The sequence below is a fragment of the Pantherophis guttatus genome, chromosome 4 (genome assembly GCF_059756535.1).
Source record: "Pantherophis guttatus breed Tessera chromosome 4, ASM5975653v1, whole genome shotgun sequence".
NCBI classification, from domain to species: domain Eukaryota; kingdom Metazoa; phylum Chordata; class Lepidosauria; order Squamata; family Colubridae; genus Pantherophis; species Pantherophis guttatus.
The window spans coordinates 13,726,278-13,751,020 of record NC_142066.1 but is presented as its reverse complement, the minus strand read 5'-3'; the positions used below and the strand labels follow the sequence as shown (position 1 = coordinate 13,751,020).

Here is a 24,743-nt window from a genome sequence, read left to right as displayed (position 1 = left end):
CCACCATGCCCAACTGAGCCGCATGATCATCAGAGGCTTTTTTTAAAAAAACTTTTAAAAGCATTTTTTTCTACAATCTCTTCCGACGAAAAAATGCTTTTAAAAGTAAAAAAAAAAAAAAAAAGCCTCTGATGATCGCGTGGCTCAGCTGGGATCGTCAGAGGCTTTTCAAAGCATTTTTTCCTGCAACCTCTTGGCCGAAGAGGTGGATAAAAAAATGCTTTGAAAAGTCTCTGACGATCCCAGCTGAGTTGCCTGATGGTCAGAGAGGCTTTTCAAAGCATTAGAAAAAATGCTTTGAAACGTTAAAAAAAAAAAAAAAAGTTGGCCACGCCCACCCAGTCACATTACCCCCACCCCCACCAAGCCATGCCCACAGAACCGGTAGTAACGAATTTTACATTTCACCCCTGTTTTATACTTATATATGTTCTCAAATACATGCTTGACGGAATCAAATGAATGAATGAATGAATGAAATAAAATAAAATAAAATAAAATAAAATAAAATAAAATAAAATAAAATAAATAAAATAAAATAAAATAAAATAAAATAAAATAAAATAAAATAAAATAAAATAATAAAAACAGGTCTCCAGGTCCAGAACTGTCCACCCACGACCGTCTTTTCAAGGTGGAAGAAGCCTCTGGTGCTTTTAAAGAGGCTTGCAACTTCCTGCAAAAGATTGAAGTTTGCAAAGCTTTGGGGGGGGGGGGAGCAACAAAGGCTGGGACTAGGCAAAGAGGTGGGTCGATCCAGATTCAAATCCACCTCAAAGGCCTCCCAAAGACATCTGTCTGTCTGTCTGTCTGTCTGTCCGTCTTGTCTCTTTTCTTCCCTCTTCCTTTCTTTGCTCCTTTGGATTTGACCCATCTCTCGAGTGGGCCCCTTGGTTTCCAGGGAGGCCTACAAATTGCCTGAATGTAACAGAGATGTGAAACGTAAGATGCCTTTGATTTCTCCTGGAGGGTGGGTTTCCCCCCCCTCCCACCCCCAATTCCCTTCCGGCCATCCCTGTATCTCTCTCCCTCCCCCATTTTGCATTGTCTTCTGCCACTTCTCCCCCCTTCCCTTTCTGGCTTGCACAGTATTCAGACACGGGAGGAGTTGAAAGCAGAGCCAGAGGGGGCTGCAGAGGGGGGTGGGGGTGGGGGCAACGGCAGCGGGTGAGTGGGTGAATGAGCGTGGCGGGATGAAAGCTTTGACTTCTGATTTGGGGAGGGGAGGGGTTGCGGGAGAGGTGGAGAAGGAAGGCAAGCCACTGGCACTCGGCTGGGATCGCCTATAGGATGAGCCCTGGATTACAACAGAACAGAACAGAACAGAACAGAAAATAGAATAGAATAGAATAGAATAGAATAGAATAGAATAGAATAGAATAGAATAAGGTAGGGTAGGGTAGGGTAGGGTAGGGTAGAGTAGAATAGAATAGAATAGAATAGAATAGAATAGAATAGAATAGAATAGAATAGAACTCGGCTGGGATCACCCATAGGATAGGCCCTGGATTACAACAGAACAGAACAGAAAATAGAATAGAATAGAATAGAGAAAATAGAATAGAGTAGAGTAGAGTAGAGTAGAGTAGAGTAGAGTAGAGTAGAGTAGTGTAGAGTAGAATAGAATAGAATAGAATAGAATAGAATAGAATAGAGTAGAGTAGAGTAGAGTAGAGTAGAGTAGAGTAGAATAGAATAGAATAGAATAGAATAGAATAGAATAGAATAGAATAGAATAGAATAGAATAGAACTCGGCTGGGATCACCCATAGGATAGGCCCTGGATTACAACAGAACAGAACAGAAAATAGAATAGAATAGAATAGAGAAAATAGAATAGAGTAGAGTAGAGTAGTGTAGAGTAGAATAGAATAGAATAGAATAGAATAGAATAGAGTAGAGTAGAGTAGAGTAGAGTAGAGTAGAATAGAATAGAATAGAATAGAATAGAATAGAATAGAATAGAATAGAATAGAATAGAACTCGGCTGGGATCACCCATAGGATGGGCCCTGGATTACAACAGAACAGAACAGAAAATAGAATAGAATAGAATAGAGAAAATAGAATAGAGTAGAGTAGAGTAGAGTAGAGTAGAGTAGAGTAGAGTAGAGTAGAGTAGAATAGAGTAGAGTAGAGTAGAGTAGAGTAGAGTAAAGTAGAGTAGAGTAGAGTAGAGTAGAGTAGAGTAGAGTAGGGAAAATAGAATAGAGTAGAGTAGAGTAGAGTAGAGTAGAGTAGAATAGAATAGAATAGAATAGAATAGAATAGAATAGAATAGAATAGAATAGAATAGAATAGAATAGAATAATAGTTGGAAGGGACCTTGGAGGTTTTCTACACCAACCCCCTGCTTTGGCAGGAAACCCTATACCATTTCAGACAAATGGTTGACCAATCTCTTCTTAAAAACTTCCAGTGTTGGAACATTTACAACTTCCGGAGGCAAGTTGTTCCACTGGTTAATTGTTCTGTCAGGGAATTTCTCCTTCGTTCCAAGTTGCTTCTCTCCTTGATGAGTTTCCATCTTCTTGTCCTACCCTCAGGTGCTTTGGAGAATAGCTTGACTCCCTCTTCTTTGTGGCAGCCTCTGAGATATTGGGACACTGCTATCATGTCCCACCTTCTTTTCATTAAACTAGACATACCCAGTTCCAGCAACCGTTCTTCATATGTTTTAGCCTCCAGTCCCCTAATCATCTTTGTTGCTCTTCTCTGCACTCTTTCTAGAGTCTCAACATTTTTTTTTACATAGTGGCAACCAAAACCGGATGCAGTATTACAAGTGTGGCCTTACTAAGGCATTATAAAGTGGTATTAACACTTCCAGTGATCTTGATTCTCTCCATCTGTTTATGCAGCCTAGAACTGTGTTGGCTTTTTTGGCAGCTGCAGCACACTGAGTCTCCAATGAAAAAAAAAGCAGGGTATAGTCCAGCTGTGCTCTGCAGGTAGCCCTCCACTTATAACAGTTCATTTAGTGACGGTTCATACTTCTTCTCCTTCTCCTTCTCCTTCTCCTTCTCCTTCTCCTTCTCCTCCTCCTCCTTCTTCTTCTCCTCCTCCTCCCCCCCTCTTCCTCCTCCTTCACCACCTTCTTCTTCTATTCCTTCTCTTTCTCCTTCTCCTCCTCCTCCTTCACCACCTTCTCCTTCTCCTTCTCCTTCTCTTTCTTCCTCTTCTTCTCCTCTTCCTCCTCTTTCTCCTTCTCCTTCACCTTCTTCTCCTTCTTCTTCTCCTTCTCCTTCTCGTCTTTCTCCTTCTCCTTCTCCTACTCCTCCTCTTTCTCCTTCTCCTCTTTCTCCTTCTCCTTCTCCTTCTCCTCCTCTTTCTCCTTCTCCTTCTCCTCCTCCTCCTCTTTCTCCTCCTCCTTCTTCTCCTTCTCCTCCTCTTTCTCCTTCTCCTTCTCCTCCTCCTCCTCCTCTTTCTCCTCCTCCTTCTCCTCCTTCTCCTTCTCCTCCTTCTCCTTCTTCTCCTCCTCCTCCTCCTCCTCCTCCTCCTCCTCCTCTTTCTCCTCCTCTTCCTTCACCTTCACCTTCTTCCTCTTCCTCTTTTATTTTTATTTTATTTTACATACACTGAGAGCATATGCACCAAGACAAATTCCTTGTATGTCCAATCACAGTTGGCCAATAAAAAATTCTATTCTATTCTATTCTATTCTATTCTATTCTATTCTATTCTATTCTATTCTATTCTATTCTATTCTATTCTATTCTACTCTAGTCCTAGTCCTAGTCCTAGTCCTAGTCCTAGTCCTAGTCCTAGTCCTAGTCCTAGTCCTAGTCCTAGTCCTAGTCTTTCTCCTCCTCTCCCTCCCCCTCCCCCATCTCAAAGCGACCTTCTAGAAGAAAACTAATTGTCCTAAAAACAGTTTTTTTCCCTTCCTACACCTCATGCTTTGCCAGAGATGGACCACTTACTCTGCTTAACGAAGGCAGAGGTACCAATAAAAGAGAATATTTGCAGCTCAGGGATCCTTGAGTGCCCTTGAGTGCACCTTGAAATGCGGGATCCTTGGTGCACTCTGAGATTGGGTGTTTTCTTGCAGACATTTCATTATCAAACTAGGTAACATAATCAGTGCTAGGCTGAGGTTGATTCTACATTTACTTCTCCATTTTGTGCGGTGATAATACCCCCCCCCCCACCACCTCCAAAATTGTCATTTTGTTGGTTCCAGTGCAGAGAGAAGAATTCTACTGCCTTGTTTGGGTAATATGAGTATTGGGAAAGTTTGTAATAAAAAAATAAATAAAGTTAGGGTTTGGTCGAACAGATTCTTCTTGGCCCAAAAGGAAACAAGGAATGAAAACTCCAAACAGGTGAAGGGAGATTTCTTTCTCTTTCTTTCTTTTTTTAAAATGTTTTTTTATTAAATATACAGTTAAAAACATTGGACATAGTGCTACTTCTCTAGTTCCAACATTTCCATCAGTTTTTTTCTACAATTCATATTCAACATATACCTTTATACAATCTATCAAAATTCAGCTACATAAACCTCTTCATCTGTAGAAATTACATTCAATACCAATACAATTCCTACCTATCACATAATACTAACATAACAATTCTTAAACTCTTGATTTATCCATATTTTTCTATCCCGACATTTCTCCTCCTCTCCAACCACTGATACACTGATACCGATGTGCTGGCAATGTAAGGTAGCACCAGGAACCTTTTACCATATGTGGTGGCTGTGTCCAAAAGCTAGGGACTTTTGCAGTGGTGGGATTCAGCCAGTTCTCACCACTTTGGGAGAACCGGTTGTTTCTTTCAGAGTAGTTTGGCAAACTGGTTGTTGGAAGAAATCATTAGGAAGAGAACCAGTTGTTAAATTACTTGAGTCCCACCACTGGACTTTTGGCACCAGATAAAACAATGGCTGGAAGAGATGTTAAATCAAACCATAGATCTAAAGTCAGAACTCTTTCTACTGGGTATCACAAAGGACAAATATAATAAAGGAACAATATACCTAATGTTGCATATATTAACGGCAGCGAGACTGGTCAAAATTGGAAAAGAGAAACCCCCCCGCCAGAAGAAGAGATAATAAATAAGATCCTGATTTGCGCAGAAATGGACAGGCTGATTCTGGAACTCAAAGACAAGGGTGAAACGGAATATCATGAAATCTGGAATAAAATGTATCAACGGAGATTTCTTTCTCTTTCTTTGCATTTTTTAAAAATGTCTGGAGCCAGAATATTAACCAGATCTTTCCATCAGAGAAGTTGAGGTGACCCTCAGAGCTCTATTAGAGGTTTATCTACCGAGACAAAACATATTTTCCCTATGAATGATTAGCAAAGTTGGTCTCAAACTTTTGGCACTTGTGGGAAAGCTTTTAATTAAACCGTTCAGCCCATGGTGGTTTAATTAGGGTTAGGATCTCCAATTTCCCCAGGGATGGAGATCCCTCTTTTATCTTTTTCATGCGGCAAACAATGTCACGTCCAGCTCTTTCTTTTAAGAAAGTCTACATAAGAATGAAGGTTAAGCTTAGACAGATTTCTAAAAAGCTACCACTTAGCCAAGGGAAGGTGGCAACTAGTTTTTAAGTTGGTCCATCAAGGTGGCTAACCCAAAGAGACTGGACTTGTCACTCGTCTGAAATGGCATAGGGTCTCTTCTTTGAGCAGGGGGTTGGACTAGAAGACCTCCAAGGTCCCTTCCAGCTCCATTCTGATTGATTGATTGATTGAAACTCTTTGACTCTTTGATGCTGGTGAACTGATCCTCAGCAAAACTGTGAGTATTTGCTTGTATATATTTGGAACAGTAGTTGTAAGGATAAGTAAAAAGGGTTAGGGTTTCCTGCAGTCAGGTGCCTAAAATATTGGGACTACAATTCCCAGAATTAGCCCAGAACTCTAGGACTTGTTGTCCAGCAGATCTACAGTATCAGATGATGGAAGGCTTAATTAAAATAAAACAATTAGAAAAACAGGAAACCATTTTAAACTGAAACTTGTGTGTTTGCTTGCTTTGAGCTGGTGATAGATCTTAAGGGATTCCTTTCTCAACCGCATAATATAAATATCTGGATAAGTTTAGAATGCATTATGTGTATATGTCTGTATATTTGTATCTATAGTGGACTACCACTTAAAGATGAGCCAGCCGTGTCCTGCAGCTGCCAAAAAAGCCAACACAGTTCTAGACTGCATAAACAGAGGGATAGAATCAAGATCACGGGATCTATCTATGATTCTATCCCACTTTATAATGCCTTGGTAAGGCTACACTTGGAATATTGCATTCAATTTTGGTGGCCACGATGTACAGAATATGTTGAGACTCTAGAAAGAGTTGCAGAGAAGAGCAACAAAGGTGATTAGGGGACTGGAGGCTAAAACATATAAAGAACGGTTGCAGGAACTGGGTATGTCTACTTTAATGAAAAGAAGGACTAAGGGACCCTGAGTGGCGTAGGAGGCTAATGCCTCCTAAGGCAGCATTTAACATCCAGCTGCCTGCAATTACTGCGAGTTCAATTCTTCCCAGGCTCAAGGTCAACTCAGTCTTCCATCCTTTCTAAGGTGGGTAAATTGAGGACCCAGTTTGTGGGGGCAATAAGCTGACTTTGTATAAATATACAAAAGTATGAAGGCTATTGCTTAACGTATTGTAAGCCGCCCTGAGTCTCCGGAGAAGGGCGGCATATAAATCAAATAAAAAAAAAATAGCAGTGTTCCAATATCTCAGGGGCTGCCACAAAGAAGTGGGAGTCAAGCTATTCTCCAAAGCACTTGAGGGTAGGACAAGAAGCAATGGGTGGAAACTAATCAAGGAGAGAAGCAACCTAGAACTAATGAGAAATTTCCTGACAGTTAGAACAATTAATCAGTGGAACAACAACCTCTATTCTAATTCTGAAGAGAACAAATCTTATATTGGTAGGTATTCTATTTCTATCCATCATCTCTTGCCCGCTTTAGTATTTCAATTCTTGTTGATTTTTTGGCATGTTTTCCATACCCCTCCCTTAGGATTTTGTAGTTCCATGCGTCATTCACATTTGATCGAAATGTTTCCTGTTGAGACTCTAGAAAGAGTGCAGATGTTGAGACTCTAGAAAGAGTGCAGAGAAGAACAACAAAGATGATTAGGGGACTGGAGGCTAATATATGAAGAACGGTTGCGGGAACTGGGTATATCTAGTTTAATGAAGAGAAGGACTAAGGGAGACATGATAGCAGTGTTCCAACATCTCAGGGGCTGCGATAAGAAGAGGGAGTCAAACTATTCTCCAAAGCACCTGAGGGCAGGACAAGAAGCAATGGGTGGAAACTAATCAAGGAGAGAAGCAACCTAGAACTAAGGAGAAATTTCCTGACAGTTAGAACAATTAATCAGTGGAACAACTTGCCTCCAGAAGTTGGGAACACTCCAACACTGGACGTTTTTAAGAAGAGATTGGACAATCATTTGTCTGAAAAGGTATAGGGTTTCCTGTCTGAGCAAAGGGTTGGATTAGAAGACCTCCAAGATCCTTTCCAACTCTGTTATTCTATATGTATACATACATATAGTATGCATTGAGAAACAGAAAAAAGCTTGTGAAAACCCTAAGGAATTCCAGAGTTTTTTGAGGTATAAGATGTAAACATTGCTAATCTGATTTTTTAATAAGCTGCCCAAAGTCACTAAGAGTGAGTGGGCGTCCATATAAATTTTCTAAACAGCAAAAAAACAAACAAACAAATGCCGAGGTGGCACAGTGATTAGGGTGCAGTACTGCAGCTACTTCAGCTGACTGCTAGTTCAGGAGATCAGCGGATCAAATCTCACCGGCTCAAGGTTGACTCAGCCTTCCATCCTTCCGAGGTGGGTAAAATGAGGACCCAGATTGTTAGGGGCAATATGCTATTTGGTATACTGTCTTTGGTGTAAGCCGCCCAGAGTCCTCGGAGAGTGGGCGGCATAGAAATATGAATAATAAAATAAAAAATAAATTATTTTTCTAACCGTGCCCTTCAGCTTCAGAAATAAAGGTGGGGAATAGTCAAACAAAAAACAACAACAACAAAAAAAAAACAAAAAAAAACCAAAAAAAACAAAACCCTAGAGTTGTAAACTGTTACTGTATGTCAAATGGAGTTAAAAAAAAATAGGTTCAGCTTTGACATGTATATTAAATAACTGTTTTTACAGTGGTGGAGCAGTGAAAATCAATTAACCCATTAAATACTGATAGCTAGCAGACACAATAAGAAAGAGAGAAATTTAAATGATTCTAAGCTTGAGGCAGGAATCAGTCTGTCTATGGGACAAATCCTGAAGTTGTGTCCTCAAAAGGGCAACCTTGACCAGGCTTGATTTCAATTGCATATCAATATTAAACATCTTAACAATCCATCTTGTAGATAGGTATGATAAACATATCACATCTTTTGAAATAATGAGGCTAGCTGCAGAAAAGATATCAATAGTATAGAAGATAGAAAATAAACAGAGTTGGAAGGGACCTTGGAGGTCTTCTAGTCCAACCCCCTGCTTAGGTAGGAATTCCTGTACCATTTCAGACAAATGGTCATCCAATCTCTTCTTTAAAATGAGAATGGAATGGAATGGAATGGAATGGAATGGAATAGAATAGAATAGAATAGAATAGAATAGAATAGAATAGAATAGAATAGAATAGAATAATAGAGTTAGAAGGAAGCTTGGCGGTCTTCTAGTCCAAAAAGCTTCCAGTGATGGAGCACCCATAACTTCTGGAGGCAAGCTGTCCCACTGGTTGATTGTTCTCACTTTCAGGAAATTTCTCCATAATCTGGATTTTGTGTAGGTTTTTTTACCCCTCAAACGCAGGGGTGAAATCCAGCAGGTTCTGACAGGTTCTGGAGAACTGGTAGCAGAAATTTTGAGCAGTTCGGAGAACCGGTAGCGGAAATTTTGAGTAGTTCGGACAACTGGCAAATACCATCTCTGGCAGGCCCCAGAGTGGGGTGGGAATGGGGATTTTGTAGTATCCTTCCCCTGGAGTGGAGTGGGAATGGAGATTTTGCAATATCCTTCCCCTGCCACGTCTGCCAAGCCATGTCCACCAAGCCACACCATGCCCATCAAGTCACGCCCACAGAACTGGTAGTAAAAAAATTTGGATTTCACCACTGCCCAAACGACTTTAGTTGTAGGCATGAAACACTGAACGAATAGATGTTGTAGGCAGAGAACGAACAGCTGAAAAGAAGGGAGGATCAATGAAAGAAATCAGGTTGTACCATATTTCAGTAAACCCTTCCTTATCTTCGACGAAGGGAGTAACATCTTATTCCCCTTCTGAAATATATTTCCTGTCCACTGCTGAAGGAAGCAAGTGGGTATGGTAATATGTTACCAGAGAGGAAGGATTTATATGAAGAATGTTGTACAAATGTTGTATCTAACTAGCTAACAAAATGAAATTCAATGTAGAGAAAAGTAAAGTCTTACACTTAGGCAAGAAAAACCAAAAGTACACATATAGACTGAGTGAAACCAGGCTTAAGAGCAGTAACTATGAGTGGGCTCTTGGAGTCTTAGTGGACGACCAGTTAAGTATGAGCCAACAGCAGCCAAAAAAGCCAATGCAATCCTAAATTGCATTAACAGAGGGATGCAATCAAGATCAAGTGAGGTACTAATACCTCTCTATAAAGCCTTAGTAAGACCACCCCTGGAATACTACACACAGTTTTGGTCACCACAATATAAAAAATGTTGAGTCTCTAGAAAGAATGCAGAGAAGAGCAACCAAGACGATTAGGGGACTAAAACATACGAAGAACGGTTGCAGGAACTGGACGTGGCTAGTCTAGTGAAGAGAAGGACCAGGGGAGACATGATAGCAATCTTCCAGTATTTGAGGGGCTGCCACAGAGAGGAAGGGATTGAGCTGCTATCCAAGGCATCTGAAGGCCAGACAAGGAATAATGGATGGAAACTGATCAAGGAGAGATTCAACCTAGAAATAAGGAGAAATTTTCTGACAGTGAGAACAATCAATCCATCAATGGAACAGAATGTTGTGGCTCCGTTACCGGAGCCTGTGTCATCGTCAGGAGAGGACTCCGAGAGTGAAGGGGAGGAGTTGGCAAGGCCTCCCTCTCCAGGACCCTCCTCTCTGGCAATGCCTTCATGTCCGCCGAAGGGCAAGAGATAGGGCTGGGGCCAAGCACGTCCACAGAGCCACAGGTGGACAGTGATGAGGGTAATGAGTCTTGGCTGGATCCACGCCAGCGTCGCAGAGATAAGCACGCGCAACAGAAGAAAAGGCATGCCCGAGATTAGGCTGAGTCACTGGACCACACCCCACAGGATATAAAAGGGAGCGTGGTGGCCAGTCAAACCTTGTGACGAACAAAGCTGAAAGCTTCCATGCCATTCTGCATTGCCGGACTTTTGCTTTAAGACTTTGCTGGAGTATCTCTGGACTTGATTAATTCCGTAATTATTGAGCTGCTTTCCTTTGATGTATCAGAAGTGGGGAGAAGTTATCTCTCCTCTTTGTAAATAATAAACTCTTGGCAGGCAGCCACTAGGTTGTTGCCAAGTTCCGTTATCTTAAGGAAAAGGATTTTGCCGGCTGGTTTGGTCTTTAACTCCTGAACGTCTGTTGGTGTGTGCGTGTGGGGTTGGGGACAGAACACAGAAGTTGCCTTCAGAAGTTGTGGGAGCTTCATCACTGGAAGCTTTCAAGAAGAGACTGGATTGCCATCTGTCAGAAATGGTATAAGGTCTCCTCAGTGGTGGGAATTAGCCAGTTCGCACCACTTTGGGAGAACCGGTTGTTAACTTTCTGAGCAGTTTGGCAAACTGGTTGTTGGAAGAGATCATTAGGGCAGAGAACCGGTTGTTAAATTACTTGAATCCCACTACTGGGTCTCCTGCTTGGGTGGGGTGTGTGCGGACTAGATGACCTACAAGGTCCCTTCCAACTCTGTTAATCTGATCTGATAAGATGAGATGGTAGAAGAAAAGTATCAACTTTTTTTTCTCTTTAGGTTGAATGGATGGACCTTTTTCTGCCCCGTTGCGATGGAAGGCCTCAACCAGACAGTGACCCATTTTGTGTTCTTGGGACTGACCAATCACCGAAGCCTGGAGCTGGTTTTATCAGTCATTTTCTCCATCCTCTACTTACTTATCCTAGCAGGCAACCTCCTCATTATAGTGACGGTGGCCTGGGACCGCTGCCTCCACACCCCCATGTACTTCTTCTTGGGGAACCTCTCATTCATTGACATCTGCCATTCCTCTGTCACGATGCCCAAGATGCTTTTCGACTGCTTCTTCCACCGGAAGGTCATCTCTTACGGGGGTTGCATCACCCAACTCTTCTTCCTTCACCTGTGTGCTTCGGCGGAGATCTTCCTCCTGACCATCATGGGCTATGACCGTTGTATCGCCATCTGCTACCCTTTGCAGTACGTGAACCTGATGAACCTGAAGATCTGTGGGGGTTTGCTAGGAACCTTGTGGGTTGGGGCAATTCTCCACTCCCTGATCCAGACGGCCCTCATCGTCCATCTCCCTTATTGTGGCCCTAATGTCATTGACAGCTTTTTCTGTGATATTCCTCCACTCATGAAGTTGGCTTGCATGGACACCCATATCACCGGCATTCTCATCATATCCAGCAGTGGTCTGATGTCCTTAGTTTGCTTCGTGATCTTGATAGCTTCCTATGCCGTCATCCTTATCTCCCTGGGAAGGCAGACAGCCGAAAGTCGTCAGAAAGCCTTCTCCACATGTGCTGCTCACCTACTTGTGGTGACCTTGTTCCTGGGACACTGTATCTTCATCTACACCCGCCCAGCTTCCAGCTTCCCAACGGACAAACTGGCTGCTGTCCTCTACACCATGGTGACCCCTTTCCTCAACCCTGTGATCTACACTCTGAGGAACAAAGAGGTCAAGAATGCCATTAAGAAACTCTGGAACTAGAGAAAGATCTTCTTGGCAAGGAGTTGAGTTGGCCATCTTTACGTAGAAGGAAAAAAAAAGTCAGGATATGGAAGGAGAGAATTCCATGGAAAGGTTGATAATGATCAAGCTTTCCATGAGGTTGATGTTTAAATATGAGCCTGCAGTGTGTGGCAGCTGCCAAAAGAGAAAATGCCATCATAAACAGAGAGATACAATCAAGATCAAGTGACGTAGTAATACCGCTCTATTTAAGCTTTAATAAGACCACACCTAAAATACTGCATCCAGTGAAAATGCAATCAAGATCAAGTGAGATACTAATAAGGTAAAGGTAAAGGTTCCCCTCGCAGATATGTGCTAGTCGTTCCTGACTCTAGGGGGCAGTGCTCATCTCCATTTCAAGGGCGAAGAGCCAGCGCTGTCTGGAGACGTCTCCGTGGTCATGTGGCCAGCATGATTAAACACCAGAGGTGCACGGAACGCTGTTACTTTCCCACCAAAGCTGGTCCCTATTTTTTCTACTTGCATTTTTTACGTGCTTTCGAACTGCTAGGTTGGCAGAATCTGGGACAAGTAATGGGAGCTCACCCCGTTACGCAGCACTAGGGATTTGAACCACTGAACTGCCGACCTTTCGATCGACAAGTTCAGCATCTTAGCCACTGAGCCACCACATCCCCTTTGAGCCACCTTAAATATTATGTTTAATATTTAATAAATATTTAAATATTTAAAATTGTTGGTCCTCCGGGTGGGCTTCAAGGTTTTGGTCACCACCTTTAGAGCGCTCCATGGCTTAGGACCTGGGTATTTACGGGACCGCCTACTATCACAAATGGCCTCCCACCGGCCGGTACGTTCTCATAGAGAGGGGCTCCTCCGGGTGCCGTCAGCCAAACAATGTTGACTGGCGGCCCCCAGGGGGAGGGCCTTCTCTGTGGGGGCACCCACTATCTGGAATGAGCTCCCCCAGAGATACGGAGGATCCCGGATCTGTGCACTTTCCGCTGTGCTCTTAAGACCCTCTTACTCCAGCAAGCCGGCCTGGCCTAATTTTCTCCCCTGTTTTAAAAATTCTTTTAAAATTTTAATCTGTTTTAAATTATTGGGATTTTTAATTGTCTCGGGCTAAATTATTTAATCTGGTTTTAATTATGTTTCTAACTTTTGTATCTATGTATTTTATTTTGTGCCTGTTCACTGCCCTGAGTCCTTTGGGAGTAGGACGGTATATAAATTTAATAAAAACAAAAAACAAACAAAAATTTAGATATTTAAAATTTAAATAGATACTAATACCACTCTATAAAGCCTTAGTAAGACCACCCCTAGAATACTACACCCAGTTTTGGTCACCACAGTATAAAAAATGTTGAGACTCTAGAAATTGTGCAGAGAAAAGCAACCAAGATGATTAGGGGACTGGAGGCTAAAACATACGAAGAATGGTTGCAGGAACTGGGCATGGCTAGTCTAGTGAAGAGAAGGACTAGGGGAGACATGATAGCAATCTTCCAGTATTTGAGGGGCTGCCACAGAGAGGAAGGGATTGAGCTGCTATCCAAGGCATCTGAAGGCCAGACAAGGAATAATGGGTGGAAACTGATCAAGAAGAGATTCAACCTAGAAATAAGGAGAAATTTTCTGACAGTGAGAACAATCAATCCATCAATGGAACAGAATGTTGTGGCTCCGTTACCGGAGCCTGTGTCATCATCAGGAGAGGACTCCGAGAGTGAAGGAGAGGAGTTGGCAAGGCCTCCCTCTCCAGGACCCTACTCTCTGGCAATGCCTTCGGTGTCTGCCGAAGGGCAAGAGATAGGGCCAGGGCCAAGCACGTCCATGCAGCCACAGATGGACAGTGATGAGGGTAATGAGTCTTGGCTGGATCCACGCCAGCGTCACAGAGATAAGCGTGCGCAATAGAAGAAAAGGCGTGCCCGAGATTAGGCTGAGTCATTGGACCACACCCCACAGGATATAAAAGGGAGCGTGGTGGCCAGTCAAACCTTGTGACGAACAAAGCTGAAAGCTTCCACGCCATTCTGCATTGCTGGACTTTTGCTTTAAGACTTTGCTGGAGTATCTCTGGACTTGATTAATTCCGTAATTATTGAGCTGCTTTCCTTTGATGTATCAGAAGTGGGGAGAAGTTATCAACCAAAGTAATCAACCAAAGTTGCCTTCAGAAGTTGTGGGAACTTCATCACTGGAAGCTTTCAAGAAGAGATTGGATTGCCATTTGCCAGAAATGGTGGAAGGTCTCCTGCTTGGGTGGGGGGTTGGACTAGATGACCTACAAGGTCCCTTCCAATTCTGTTCATACCTATCAACCAGAGGAGATGTCTTAGTGGTACAAGAAGCCCATTCTTCCATGATTGAAGGCGTGGGAAGCCTGCTAGTATTTCATGAATCTGTAAGGTGCTATAATAAGTGGCCAATTCAATGTTTCATCCCTTTGTGACATGAACAAGCTAACTGACTAAAGACTATCATGCAAACAGTTAGTGGCAAAGCTTTAAACTAGGATCTTATGTTGTCCTTGAAGATGCATTGTGCTGTGACCTAGGCTCACTTAGGCATAAAAGACACACTTAGTCTTAAATAAACCTATTTTATTATAACAGCTGGGAATTACTTCATTCCCAGTTTAGTCCAAATTAATTCCAAAACAAGTCCTTCAGGAAAAGTCCTTCGGCCTTATCACAAACCTTTATCTTCTTTGGCACCCTGCCAAATGCTTTTCTTGGCAAAGCCCCACAAATTTCAGAAATAAGAGATGCCGACTAAAAACAGATGTAGCAATGTTGCATTCCTACGAAGAGCCCAAGAGCCTTTGCTGCTCTTTTAAGCCAATAATCTCCTGGCCTTACTCCCAAGTTGTCCTTTTTGCTTTAGCTGCTCCTGCCTTCTGGCAGCTCTTCGCATGCATGCACTAGGAACAGGCTCCTCCTGTTCCTCTGCCTCTCTGCTGTCCGCCTCTGGAGGCTCCGGAGTCCACGCATCGCTCCCAGATGGCCCTGGCCCCATCTCTGCCTCCGACACAGAGCCCTCATCCGGGCCTTCCTCAGACTCCAGGACTGGCCCATTGTCCTCCCCAGCCTCCTCACTATCCGACTCTGCTGCCAGCTCCGCAGACTGCTGGTGGATCACAACAGATTGGACCTGTCTCTCCATAGACAAGAGAGCGGAAAAGGGCAGAGATAAGTGATCTAGAAGATTCCTGAAAGAAGGACATATTTTGCTTTTTTGCCAACCAAAGAAAATGAACAACATTGGGTGCTGAACACGTCAATCTTCAGTTTTAACCACAACAAAAATGCTACCTTATTGGCTTTTAGCAGTTGTGGTCCAAAAGTTGTATTTTAATGTATTCATACCCTTGGATATATATATTTGTATATAATATTGATTTTTATATTTCAGTATGATAATTTATAATTGGGCCAGTTGCTTTTTAAAGAGGTTGGCATGCTTGACCTGTAATCCCACCAGAATCGAACAATTGTTGACGACTTCCGTACTGTACAATATAACACCTTGATGGCGAATCTATGGCACATGTGCCACAGGTGGCACGCGGAGCCATATCTGTGGGCACGCAAGCATTGCCCTAGCTCAGCTCCAGCCCGCATGCATGCACTGGCCAGCTAACTTTTGGGTCTTTCAGGCCCACTGGAAGTCGGGAAACGGGCCGTTTCTGGCCTCCAGAGGGCCTCCAGGGAAGTGGGGAAGGCTGTTTTTGCCCTCCCCAGGCTCCTAGAAAGCCTCTGGAGCCTGGGGAGGGCAAAAAATGGGCCCACCGTGCCATCGCGTGCCAAAAGCAGGGTTGCACAGGGGGGGTTGCGCGTGCATGCACAGGGGGTGGGGCGCATTGAATTATGGGTGTGGGCATGTGCGTGCTCGACCCCCTCCCCGCTCCCACTCTGCTTTTGGCACGCGATGGCAAAAAGGTTAGCCATCACTGATATAACACATATTTTAAGCTTCTGTGGTGTAAGTTGGAGCACTGATGACGTTACCTATGTGCGCCATGAAATGCCTGGAAGAAAACGACCAATTTCAGAGAGCACGAAGGACCTCACAGCCCTCCTCCTCCTCTTCCTCTCCACAAATCTCACTCCTTTCTGGCACGGATGATGTTACCCAGTTGGGTCATGAAACATCTGCAAGAAAACAACCAGAGAGCCCCAGGGACTCTACAGTTCAACCCTGAGCTACAGATATTCTCTTCTATCAATACTCTAACTTTCATTGCTTTCATGGCTTAGGACCTGGTTATTTAGGGGACCGCCTACTACCACAAACAGCCTCCCAACGGCCAGCACGCTCTCATAGAGAGGGGCTTCTATGGGTGCCATCAGCCAAGCAGTGTCGAGTGGCGGCCCCCAGGGGGAGAGCCTTCTCTCTGGGGGCACCTGCCATCTGGAACGAGCTCCCCCCGGAGATACGGAAGATCCCGGATCTGCGCACTTTCCGCCGTGCTCTTAAGACCCTCCTATTCCAGCAAGCCGGCCTGGCCTAATTTTCTCCCCTTTCTTTTAAATTTTTAAATTGAAATTTTAATTTGTTTTAAATTATTGGGATTTTTAATTGTCTTGGGCTAAATTATTTAATTTGGTTTTAATTATGTTTGTAACTTTTGTATTTATGTATTTTATTTTGTGCCTGTTCACTGCCCTGAGTCCTTCGGGAGTAGGGCAGTATATAAATTTAATAAAACATAAAACAAACAAACATTGAGATCCTGGATAGCAGACAAAATGTATTGGCCTCTTAGCTAGGCAGTTTCTCTGTCTGTCTCTCCCTCCCTCCCTCCCTCCCTCTTATTTTGATGATACTGATTGGCAGTAAATAGCAATTTTGTACCTCTGTTCTGAGCAACTACTAATAAATGTTGAAAGCTTAGTTGGTCAACTAAAAACCTATTTCCCCCAAAGGGATTAGAAAGCCAAGTAAAGTTTAACACACTTTGATTCTAGGTTGCTATAAGTAGGGCTGGGATTCAAAAATTTTAGCAACCGGTTCTCTGCCCAGTTGCTGGGTGGGGGTGGCCATGGTGGGCATGGCCTACTCAGCCTCCTGCACCATGGTGGTGGAGGGGGAGGGGGCATTTTCGCCCTTCCCAGGCTCCAGAGGCTTTTCTTGAGCCTCTGGGAAGGTGAAAACAGTCTCCCCTGGGCTCCGGAGGCCCTCTGGAGGCTGGAAACGGGTCAGTTTCCAGACTTCTGGAATTTCCAGGAGGCCCAGTTTTTGCCCTCCCAGAGCCTCCGCGCAGGCCCTGAACTTACGTGGCATCCAAAACAGGCCATGTGGAGACACCTGGGAGGGGTGGGAGGGGCCAGCCAGTCCTTGCTCTAGGTTCCGGAGGCCCTCTGGAGGCTGGAAATGAGCCTGTTTCCAGACTTCCAGTACTTTCGGTAGGCCTGTTCTTCACCTTCCCCAGGCTTCAGAGGCTTTCCTTGAGCCTCTGGGAGGGCGAAAATGGTCTCCCCTGGGCTCCGGAGGCCCTCTGGAGGCCAGAAACAGGTCAGTTTCCAGACTTCTGGAACTTCCAGGAGGCCCAGTTTTTGCCCTCCCAGAGCCTCCGCGCAGTCCCTGAACTTACGTGGCATCCAAAACAGACCATGTGGAGACACCTGGGAGGGGTGGGCTGGATGGATGGGGCCAGCCAGTCCTTGCAACTACCGGTTCGGCAAACCAGATGTAAAATTAGCATCCGGTTCGTGTGAACAAGTCTGAACCAGCTGAATCCCACACCTGGCTATAAGCAGGAAAAAACTAGTGATTCTATTGGACATGAAGGAACACTGTTTGAAATATGGGCTGGAGCGAGCTGAGGCAGCCTTGTGTGACAAAAGGGGACTACTTGGGGACTGCTAAAGACATTCTCAAGTTTTTTTTAAAAAAAAAGCTCATAGAGCTGATCCTCGTTTAGCGACTGCCTCATTTACTGACCGTTCACAGTTAGAGAGGGTGATGTAAAGCTAACTTTGCGACCCAATCCTGGCATTCGCGAATATCGCGGGTCTGTAAAACAAAGAGAAGCGGAAGTGAAATTGTATGCGCAGTAGTGGTTTCACTTAGTGCTTTGTCAATGAGTCGATGGTTTCAATTATAACCGCTAAATGAGGACTACCTGAGTTGCGAATTAAACTCATTACTGGAGGAGGGGATTGTGGGTTGCAGAAATCTGCTCAGTTTTTTTCCCCCCACATACTGCTTTCTTTTCAGATTAAGGTGTTAATAAATTCTGGGTAGAAATGATGCGGGACATGGTTGACTAACGTTGAAGGAATGATGCAATGAAGAATAGAACCAGGCTATCTTTTAGTGTTATCTGATGGCAAATAGCTCACCAGGGCAAACAGACAAAGCCTGGAAAGGAAAGGAAGAAAAGGGAAGAGGATGTACCAGCCACAAAATCTTTACCGAGGCTTACAAAACCTAATGCACTGAGGACTCCTTCTCCTAATGCAGAAGCGTCAAACTCGATCTCATCGAGGGCCGCATCAGGGTTGTGTTTGACCTCGGGGGGAGGGGGCAGAGGGCCGTGGCCAGGATGGGCGTGGCCAGCTTGATGTCACTCGTGTCGGGGGTGCCTGTGGTGGCCCAAGCGCTCTGCCAACGAAAATGGGCTCCTGAGCTCTGTTTCTGGCTGCGACGGCTTCCTGCCAGTGAAAATGGAGCTCACGAGGGCCATGTGAAGCCCTCCCAAGCTACATTTCCTGCTGCGACGGCCTCCTGCAACCCTCTGCCAGCAAAAAGGGAGCTCATGAGGGCCACATGCAGCCCTCCCAAGCTACATTTCCTGCTGCGACGGCCTCCTGCAACCCTCTACCAGCAAAAGGGGAGCTCATGAGGGCAACGTGCAGCCCTCCCAAGCTACATTTCCAGCTGCGATGGCCTCCTGCAACCCTCTGCCAGTGAAAACAGAACTCAGAAAGGCTGCATGTGGCCCTCACGAGCTCCATTTTCGCTGGCAGAGGCACCGTGGGCTGGTCCTTTGCTGTTTCCAGGGTGGACTCACAGGTCAGATCTAAGCACTCTGCAGGCTGGATCTGGCCCGTGGGCCTTGAGTTTCACACCTCATCCTAATGCTTTTCCGGTTCAGAAGAATGTGTGAACACGGCCAATGTCTTCCCATGACCTCTAGCCTTTACTTTCTGGTTTTTGGTGCAGAGCAGTGACACAAAAAGCCCCCCAGTTTACTTCTGTCTCAAGGAATGATAATGCACATCAAGGCAGGATAGTCACTTTGGTCTAGTGCAGAGTTCCCCCAACCTTTCCGGATTGGCGACCCAGAAATGGGGAAGGGGAGGGAAAGAAGGGATGGTTTTGTGGGAGAGGTGGGCACAGGCACACGTGCGTGCACACGAGCACCCATTGCTCAGGTGAGTGAGGCTGAGAGTATCTGCAATGCTTGCTTGACTGAGGCCCCTTGCACCTGCAACTCTCGTGCGAGTGGGTTGAGAGCGCCTGAGATGTTCGCGTGAGTGAGGCTCTGAACGCCTGCAATGCTCGTGTGAGGCCCTGAGCACCTGCAATACTCGCACAAGTGGGGCTGTGCGCGTGCATGCATGCACACACCTACTGGCCCCTCATGTGGTCCACTGGCAAATAGGCTGTGGCCCAGTAGTGGGCTGTGAAACACAGATTGGGGACCTCTGGTTTAGTGGGTAAAGTATCAGACTAGAAAGCGGGAGACAAAAATCTCTGGTCCCGGTGGCCGACCCAGATTGGATCCTGCAACGTTATTCTGGACACGTAGATTCACCATCATTTGTGAGAGATGTGGGTGGCTAGCGCTTCAAATAGTTTGGTTTGAGAATCCTTCACAGCATGCGAGGCATCAACTTATGAACAGCTACGCTTCCTACATACTCCAATCGACATCTAAAAAGCCAGAAACAACAGGCACCATATAAATACCACACACAGAACAGGACACACACTGCTAGAGAAGATGTGCTCCAGCAGAAGTCTGAAAGCTCGGAAGACAAAACCTCTGGTCCCCGTGACTGATCCAGATTATCTAATGAGCGGCAGGGAGGCGACTACCATTGTTTGAAAATGTCAGCTGAACACATTTCTGAATTTCATGAAAATGAGGCAGCTACCTGGCATCAAGCCAGAACTTTGCTCCCTATATGTAGCTCAGCATGGTTCATATGTTAAATTTAACCAGCATGTGAATCAGAGGCATTGAAGGAAGGCTTTGGAACGAATGATCGGTTCCTGGAAATAATAGGTAGTCCTTGACTTACAACCACAACTGAGACCAGAGGTTCTGCTGCTAAGCAGGGTGGTTGTTAAATGAGTCATGCCTGATTTATGATCTTTTTTGCCATGGTTATTAAGCAAATAATTGAATCAAATGGTGTTAGAAATTCCATATTTATATGGAATTTGCCACAGAGCAAACAAAGAGTACAGTCACCATGTGCTTTACTGCTCAACTGTAATAGGAAACAGGAAACTCTACTTAGAACAAATTTATTGAATCATGTGCTGTTAGAAATTCCATGTACACACACACACACACACACACACACACACACACACACACACACACTTACTTTGTTTGCTCTGTGGTGATGTATATATAACCACAGAGCAAACAAAGTACAGTCACCATGTTGTTGGAAGAAATATCCATCTGGGTTCAGTTCCAAGTGGGGAAAAAGACACTGCAAACATGGAGACTGCTTAAAAAGATGGTTTAATGGTGGACAGGATCACATGGTTTGAGTTCCTGAACAGAAAAGGGGTGAGATGCTGAGTGTGCCTTGGTTTTATGCCCTCTCTGAGCTTTGAACTTCCTGGGGCACAGGAAGAGTATCCTGATTGGTTGTCAGACTCCCAGGGGGTGAGGGCCTTAGCTAGCCTTGCTGGCTGATGTAATCTTCGCAGGTGCCATGTGGTGAGTTTCTGTTGCTAGATGGGTCCTATTGTGTTGCAGATGATGGTCCATTGACAAAGGTGGAGGGAATAAGTGAGCTTGGCTGAAGCCTTAATTGCCCATTGATAAAGATGAGGGAGGCAGGAAGCTTCTTTGTCTTTAAAACATGTTTCTCCATTTCTCATCCAAGGAAATATAATATTCTGCCTTTTTAATATTTCCTAAAATATTTTATTCTTCTAGGAGAGGGGTGAGTGCTAACTTCCTATCATGTCAGAGGTGGGATTCACTTACTTTCCCTACTGGTTCGCAAATGTGAGTGCAGGCACCACCTCTGCACATGCTCACGGCCCTCTGTGCATGCACAGTAGTCGCGCATTATGTCTGGGTGGGTGGGCGGAGCCTCCCGCAGTCGCCGCTACCAGTTCACGCGATCTGGAGAGAACCGGCTGAATCCCACCACTGAACCATGTGCTTTACTGTACAACAGTATAACTGTAATAGGAAACAGGAAACTCTACTTAGAACATAAGAGCATAGAGTATATACCACAGATCCAAATTTGTAAATATTGCCATCTAGTGGCTGAATACTATTGTAGTTGTTGCATCTAGCAATGAATTCCAACACATGGTCATTCCGTGAATCTGGCTCCACCCACTTACTTTGCTTGAAAGCCAGTTGGAAAGGTCACAAATGGCGGTCACATGACCCTGGGACACTGCAACGGTTGCAAATAATGCCAGTTGCCAAGCACCCAAATTTTGTTCGTGTGACCATGGGGATTCTGCAATGGTTGTAAGCAGGTGGGGTTCTAAAACTTTTTACTACCGGTTCTGTGGGCGTGGCTTGGTGGGGGGGGTAATGTGACTGGGTGGGCATGGCCAACTTTTTTTATTTTACTTTTAAAAGCATTTTTTTCCTACAACCTTAAGAGGTTGCAGAAAAAAAATGCTTTTAAAAGCCTCTGACGATCCCAGCTGAGTTGCCTGATCATCAGAGGCTTTTTTAAATAACCTTTAAAAGCATTTTTTCGACTGAAGAAGTTGTAGAAAAAATGTTTTTAAAAGCCTCTGACGATCAGGCAACTCAGCTGGGATCGCCAGAGGCTTTTAAAGGCATTTTTTTCCCTACAACCTCTTCAGCTGAAGCGTTTGTAGAAAAAATGCTTTTAAAAGCCTCTGACGATCCCAGCTGAGTTGCCTGATCATCAGAGGCTTTTTTTTATAACCTTTAAAAGCATTTTTTCGGCTGAAGAGGTTGTAGAAAAAATGCTTTTAAAAGTAAAAAAAAAAGAGAAACGCCTCTGATGAGGTGGGCGGGGTAAGCGAGCGGTGACCCGGCCGGGGACTGGTTCGGGAGCGTGGCCAGCCAATGTTATCACCAGTTCTCCGAACTACTATAAATTTTTACTACCGGTTCTTGCAAAGCGATGCAAACCGGGAGCAACACACCACTGGTTGTAAGTGTAAAAACTGATCATCAGTTGCTTTTTCCAGTGCCGTTATAACTTTGAATGGCCACTAAACAAATGATTGTAAGTCGAGGACTACCTGTATTGCCATCTCATGACATTTAAATATCTTTCTCAAGCTTTTCATGGCTGCTCTACCCTGTGCTAGTTTGCACCATATTTCTTAATTGTTCCTTGATTGTTCCTTGATTGACAAATGCTCTGTCCTACACACTGGCAATAAAAATCAGAACACCAAATACAAGTTGGGCGGAAACGACCTTGTATTTGACCCTCATTCTATCAAGGACCTTGGGGTACTCATCTCAAATGATCTAAGCCCCAGAGCTCACTGTAACAGCATTGAAAAAAAGGCATTAAGAATTGTTCACCTAATTTTGCGAAGCTTCTTCTCTGGTAACATTGTATTGCTAACTAGGTCATACAAAACCTTTGCCAGACCAATTCTTGAATACAGCTCATCTGCCTGGAATCCACACTGTATATCAGACATTAATACAATTGAGCGGGTCCAGAGGTATTTCCCGAGAAGAGTACTCCACTCCTCTACTCACAATAAAATCCCTTATGAATATGAACATGGATATGAACGAAGGAAATGAACACAAATAAATGTTGACGGTAGGACAGGGACGATAGGCACGCTGGTGACAGGTACGGTAGGCACGCAGGCTTGAAATTTTGGGCTTGGACAATCTGGAACTGCGCTGCCTGCGGTCTGATCTAAGCATAGTACACAAAATTGTCTGCTACAGCATCTTACCTGTCAATGACTTCTTTAGCTTCAACCTCAAGAATACACGGGCAAACAATTGGTACAAACTCAAGGTAAACCGCTCCAAATTCGATTGCAGAAAATACGACTTCAGCAACAGAGTGGTCAATGCCTGGAATGCTCTACCTGACTCCATTGTTACATCCTCAAACCCTCACAGCTTCAACCTTAAACTGTCTACCGTGGACCTCACCCCATTCCTAAGAGTTCTGTAAGGGGGTGTGCATAAGTGCCAGCGTGCCTACCGACCCTGTCCTACTGTCCCCATTTATTTGTATTCATTTCCTTCCTTCATGTCCATGTCCATATTCATACTTGCTATCTTGTACATGTTTGACAAACTAATAAGTAAATAAATAAATAAATTGTTGATGGTGGATACAAAAATGCAGATGCTATCCACCACTGTCAAATCTTCATTATCACTTCTAGGGCTGGTTGCTCTCCTTTAATGAACTCATTAATCATGGGCACTCCCATGTAACACCTCTCCTGCGTGAGCTGCACTGGCTCCTGGTGGTCCTCCGGGTGTGATTCAAGGTGTTGGTGACCACCTTTAGAGCGCTCCATGGCTTAGGACCTGAATATTTATGAGACCGCCTTCTGCCACCGAGAGCCTCCCACCGGCCAGTACGCTCCCACAGAGAGGCGCTCCTCCGGGTGCCGTCAGCCAATCAATGTTGACTAGCGGCCCCCAGGGGGAGAGCTTTCTCTGTGGGAGCACCTGCCCTCTGGAACGAGCTCCCCCCGGAGATACGGACAATTCCGGATCTACGTACTTTCCGTCGGGCCCTCAAAACTTTTTTATTTCATCAAGCCGGGTTGGCCTAACTCTCCAATGGTGTAATTTTAATTTGAATTTTAAATGGGGGATTTTAACTGTCGGGCCAAATTGTTTAATATATTTTTAAATTGTTTTAAAATTTTGTATTCTATGTTTTTTACCTATGGCTGTTCACCGCCCTGAGTCCTTCGGGAGAAGGGCGGTATATAAATTTAAATATTAAATTAAATTAAATTAAATTAATCAAAGAAAGCTGGAAATTCCTATTGCTCTTTCCAAGACTCTATAACAGGGGTGTCAAACTCACGTCATCACAGCATCATCATGTGACGTATCGGGACTTTCCCCTCCTTCACTAAACCAGGTGTGGGTTTGGCCAGTGCCCATGGGCCAGGAGTTTGACAAGCCTGCTCTATAACATACCTATAATTTGTAGATTAAAGCTCCTCGTTGAAGACATGGGATTTTTTTCTTCAAACCTAGACTATGATATGGGGCTAACATGTACAATGAAACATGGTTTAATTAAGTGAAGAAAAAAAATGCAGAGAAGAGCAACAAAGATGATTAGAGGACTGGAGGCTAAAACATGAAGAACGGTTGCAATTCGGTACGTCTCGTCTAGTGAAAAGAAAGACTTTGTATAAATATAAAAAAGTATGAAGGCTATTGCTTAACACATTGTAAGCCGCCCTGAGTCTCCGGAGAAGGGCGGCATATAAATAAATAAATAAAAAAAATAGCAGTGTTCCAATATCTCCGGGGCTGCCACAAAGAAGAGGGAGTCAAGCTATTCTCCAAAGCGGCTGAAGGCAGGACAAGAAGCAATGGGTGGAAACTAATCAAGGAGAGAACCAATCTAGAACTAAGGAGAAATTTCTTGA

General features: G+C 44.3%; 1 protein-coding gene across 1 annotated transcript; it reads left to right on the top strand.

The window, feature by feature from the left end:
- Nucleotides 1-11,033: 11,033 nt before the first annotated feature.
- LOC117671229 (olfactory receptor 4E2-like) lies at nucleotides 11,034-11,942 on the top strand. Its single transcript, XM_034427054.2, has one exon. It carries the CDS (start codon nucleotides 11,034-11,036, stop codon nucleotides 11,940-11,942), a length of 909 nt encoding a protein of 302 aa, XP_034282945.2.
- Nucleotides 11,943-24,743: the final 12,801 nt, after the last annotated feature.

Bases quoted from the DNA above. Each gene is read 5' to 3' on its own strand.
- LOC117671229 (XM_034427054.2), top strand. From the start codon at position 11,034: ATGGAAGGCCTCAACCAGACAGTGACCCATTTTGTGTTCTTGGGACTG.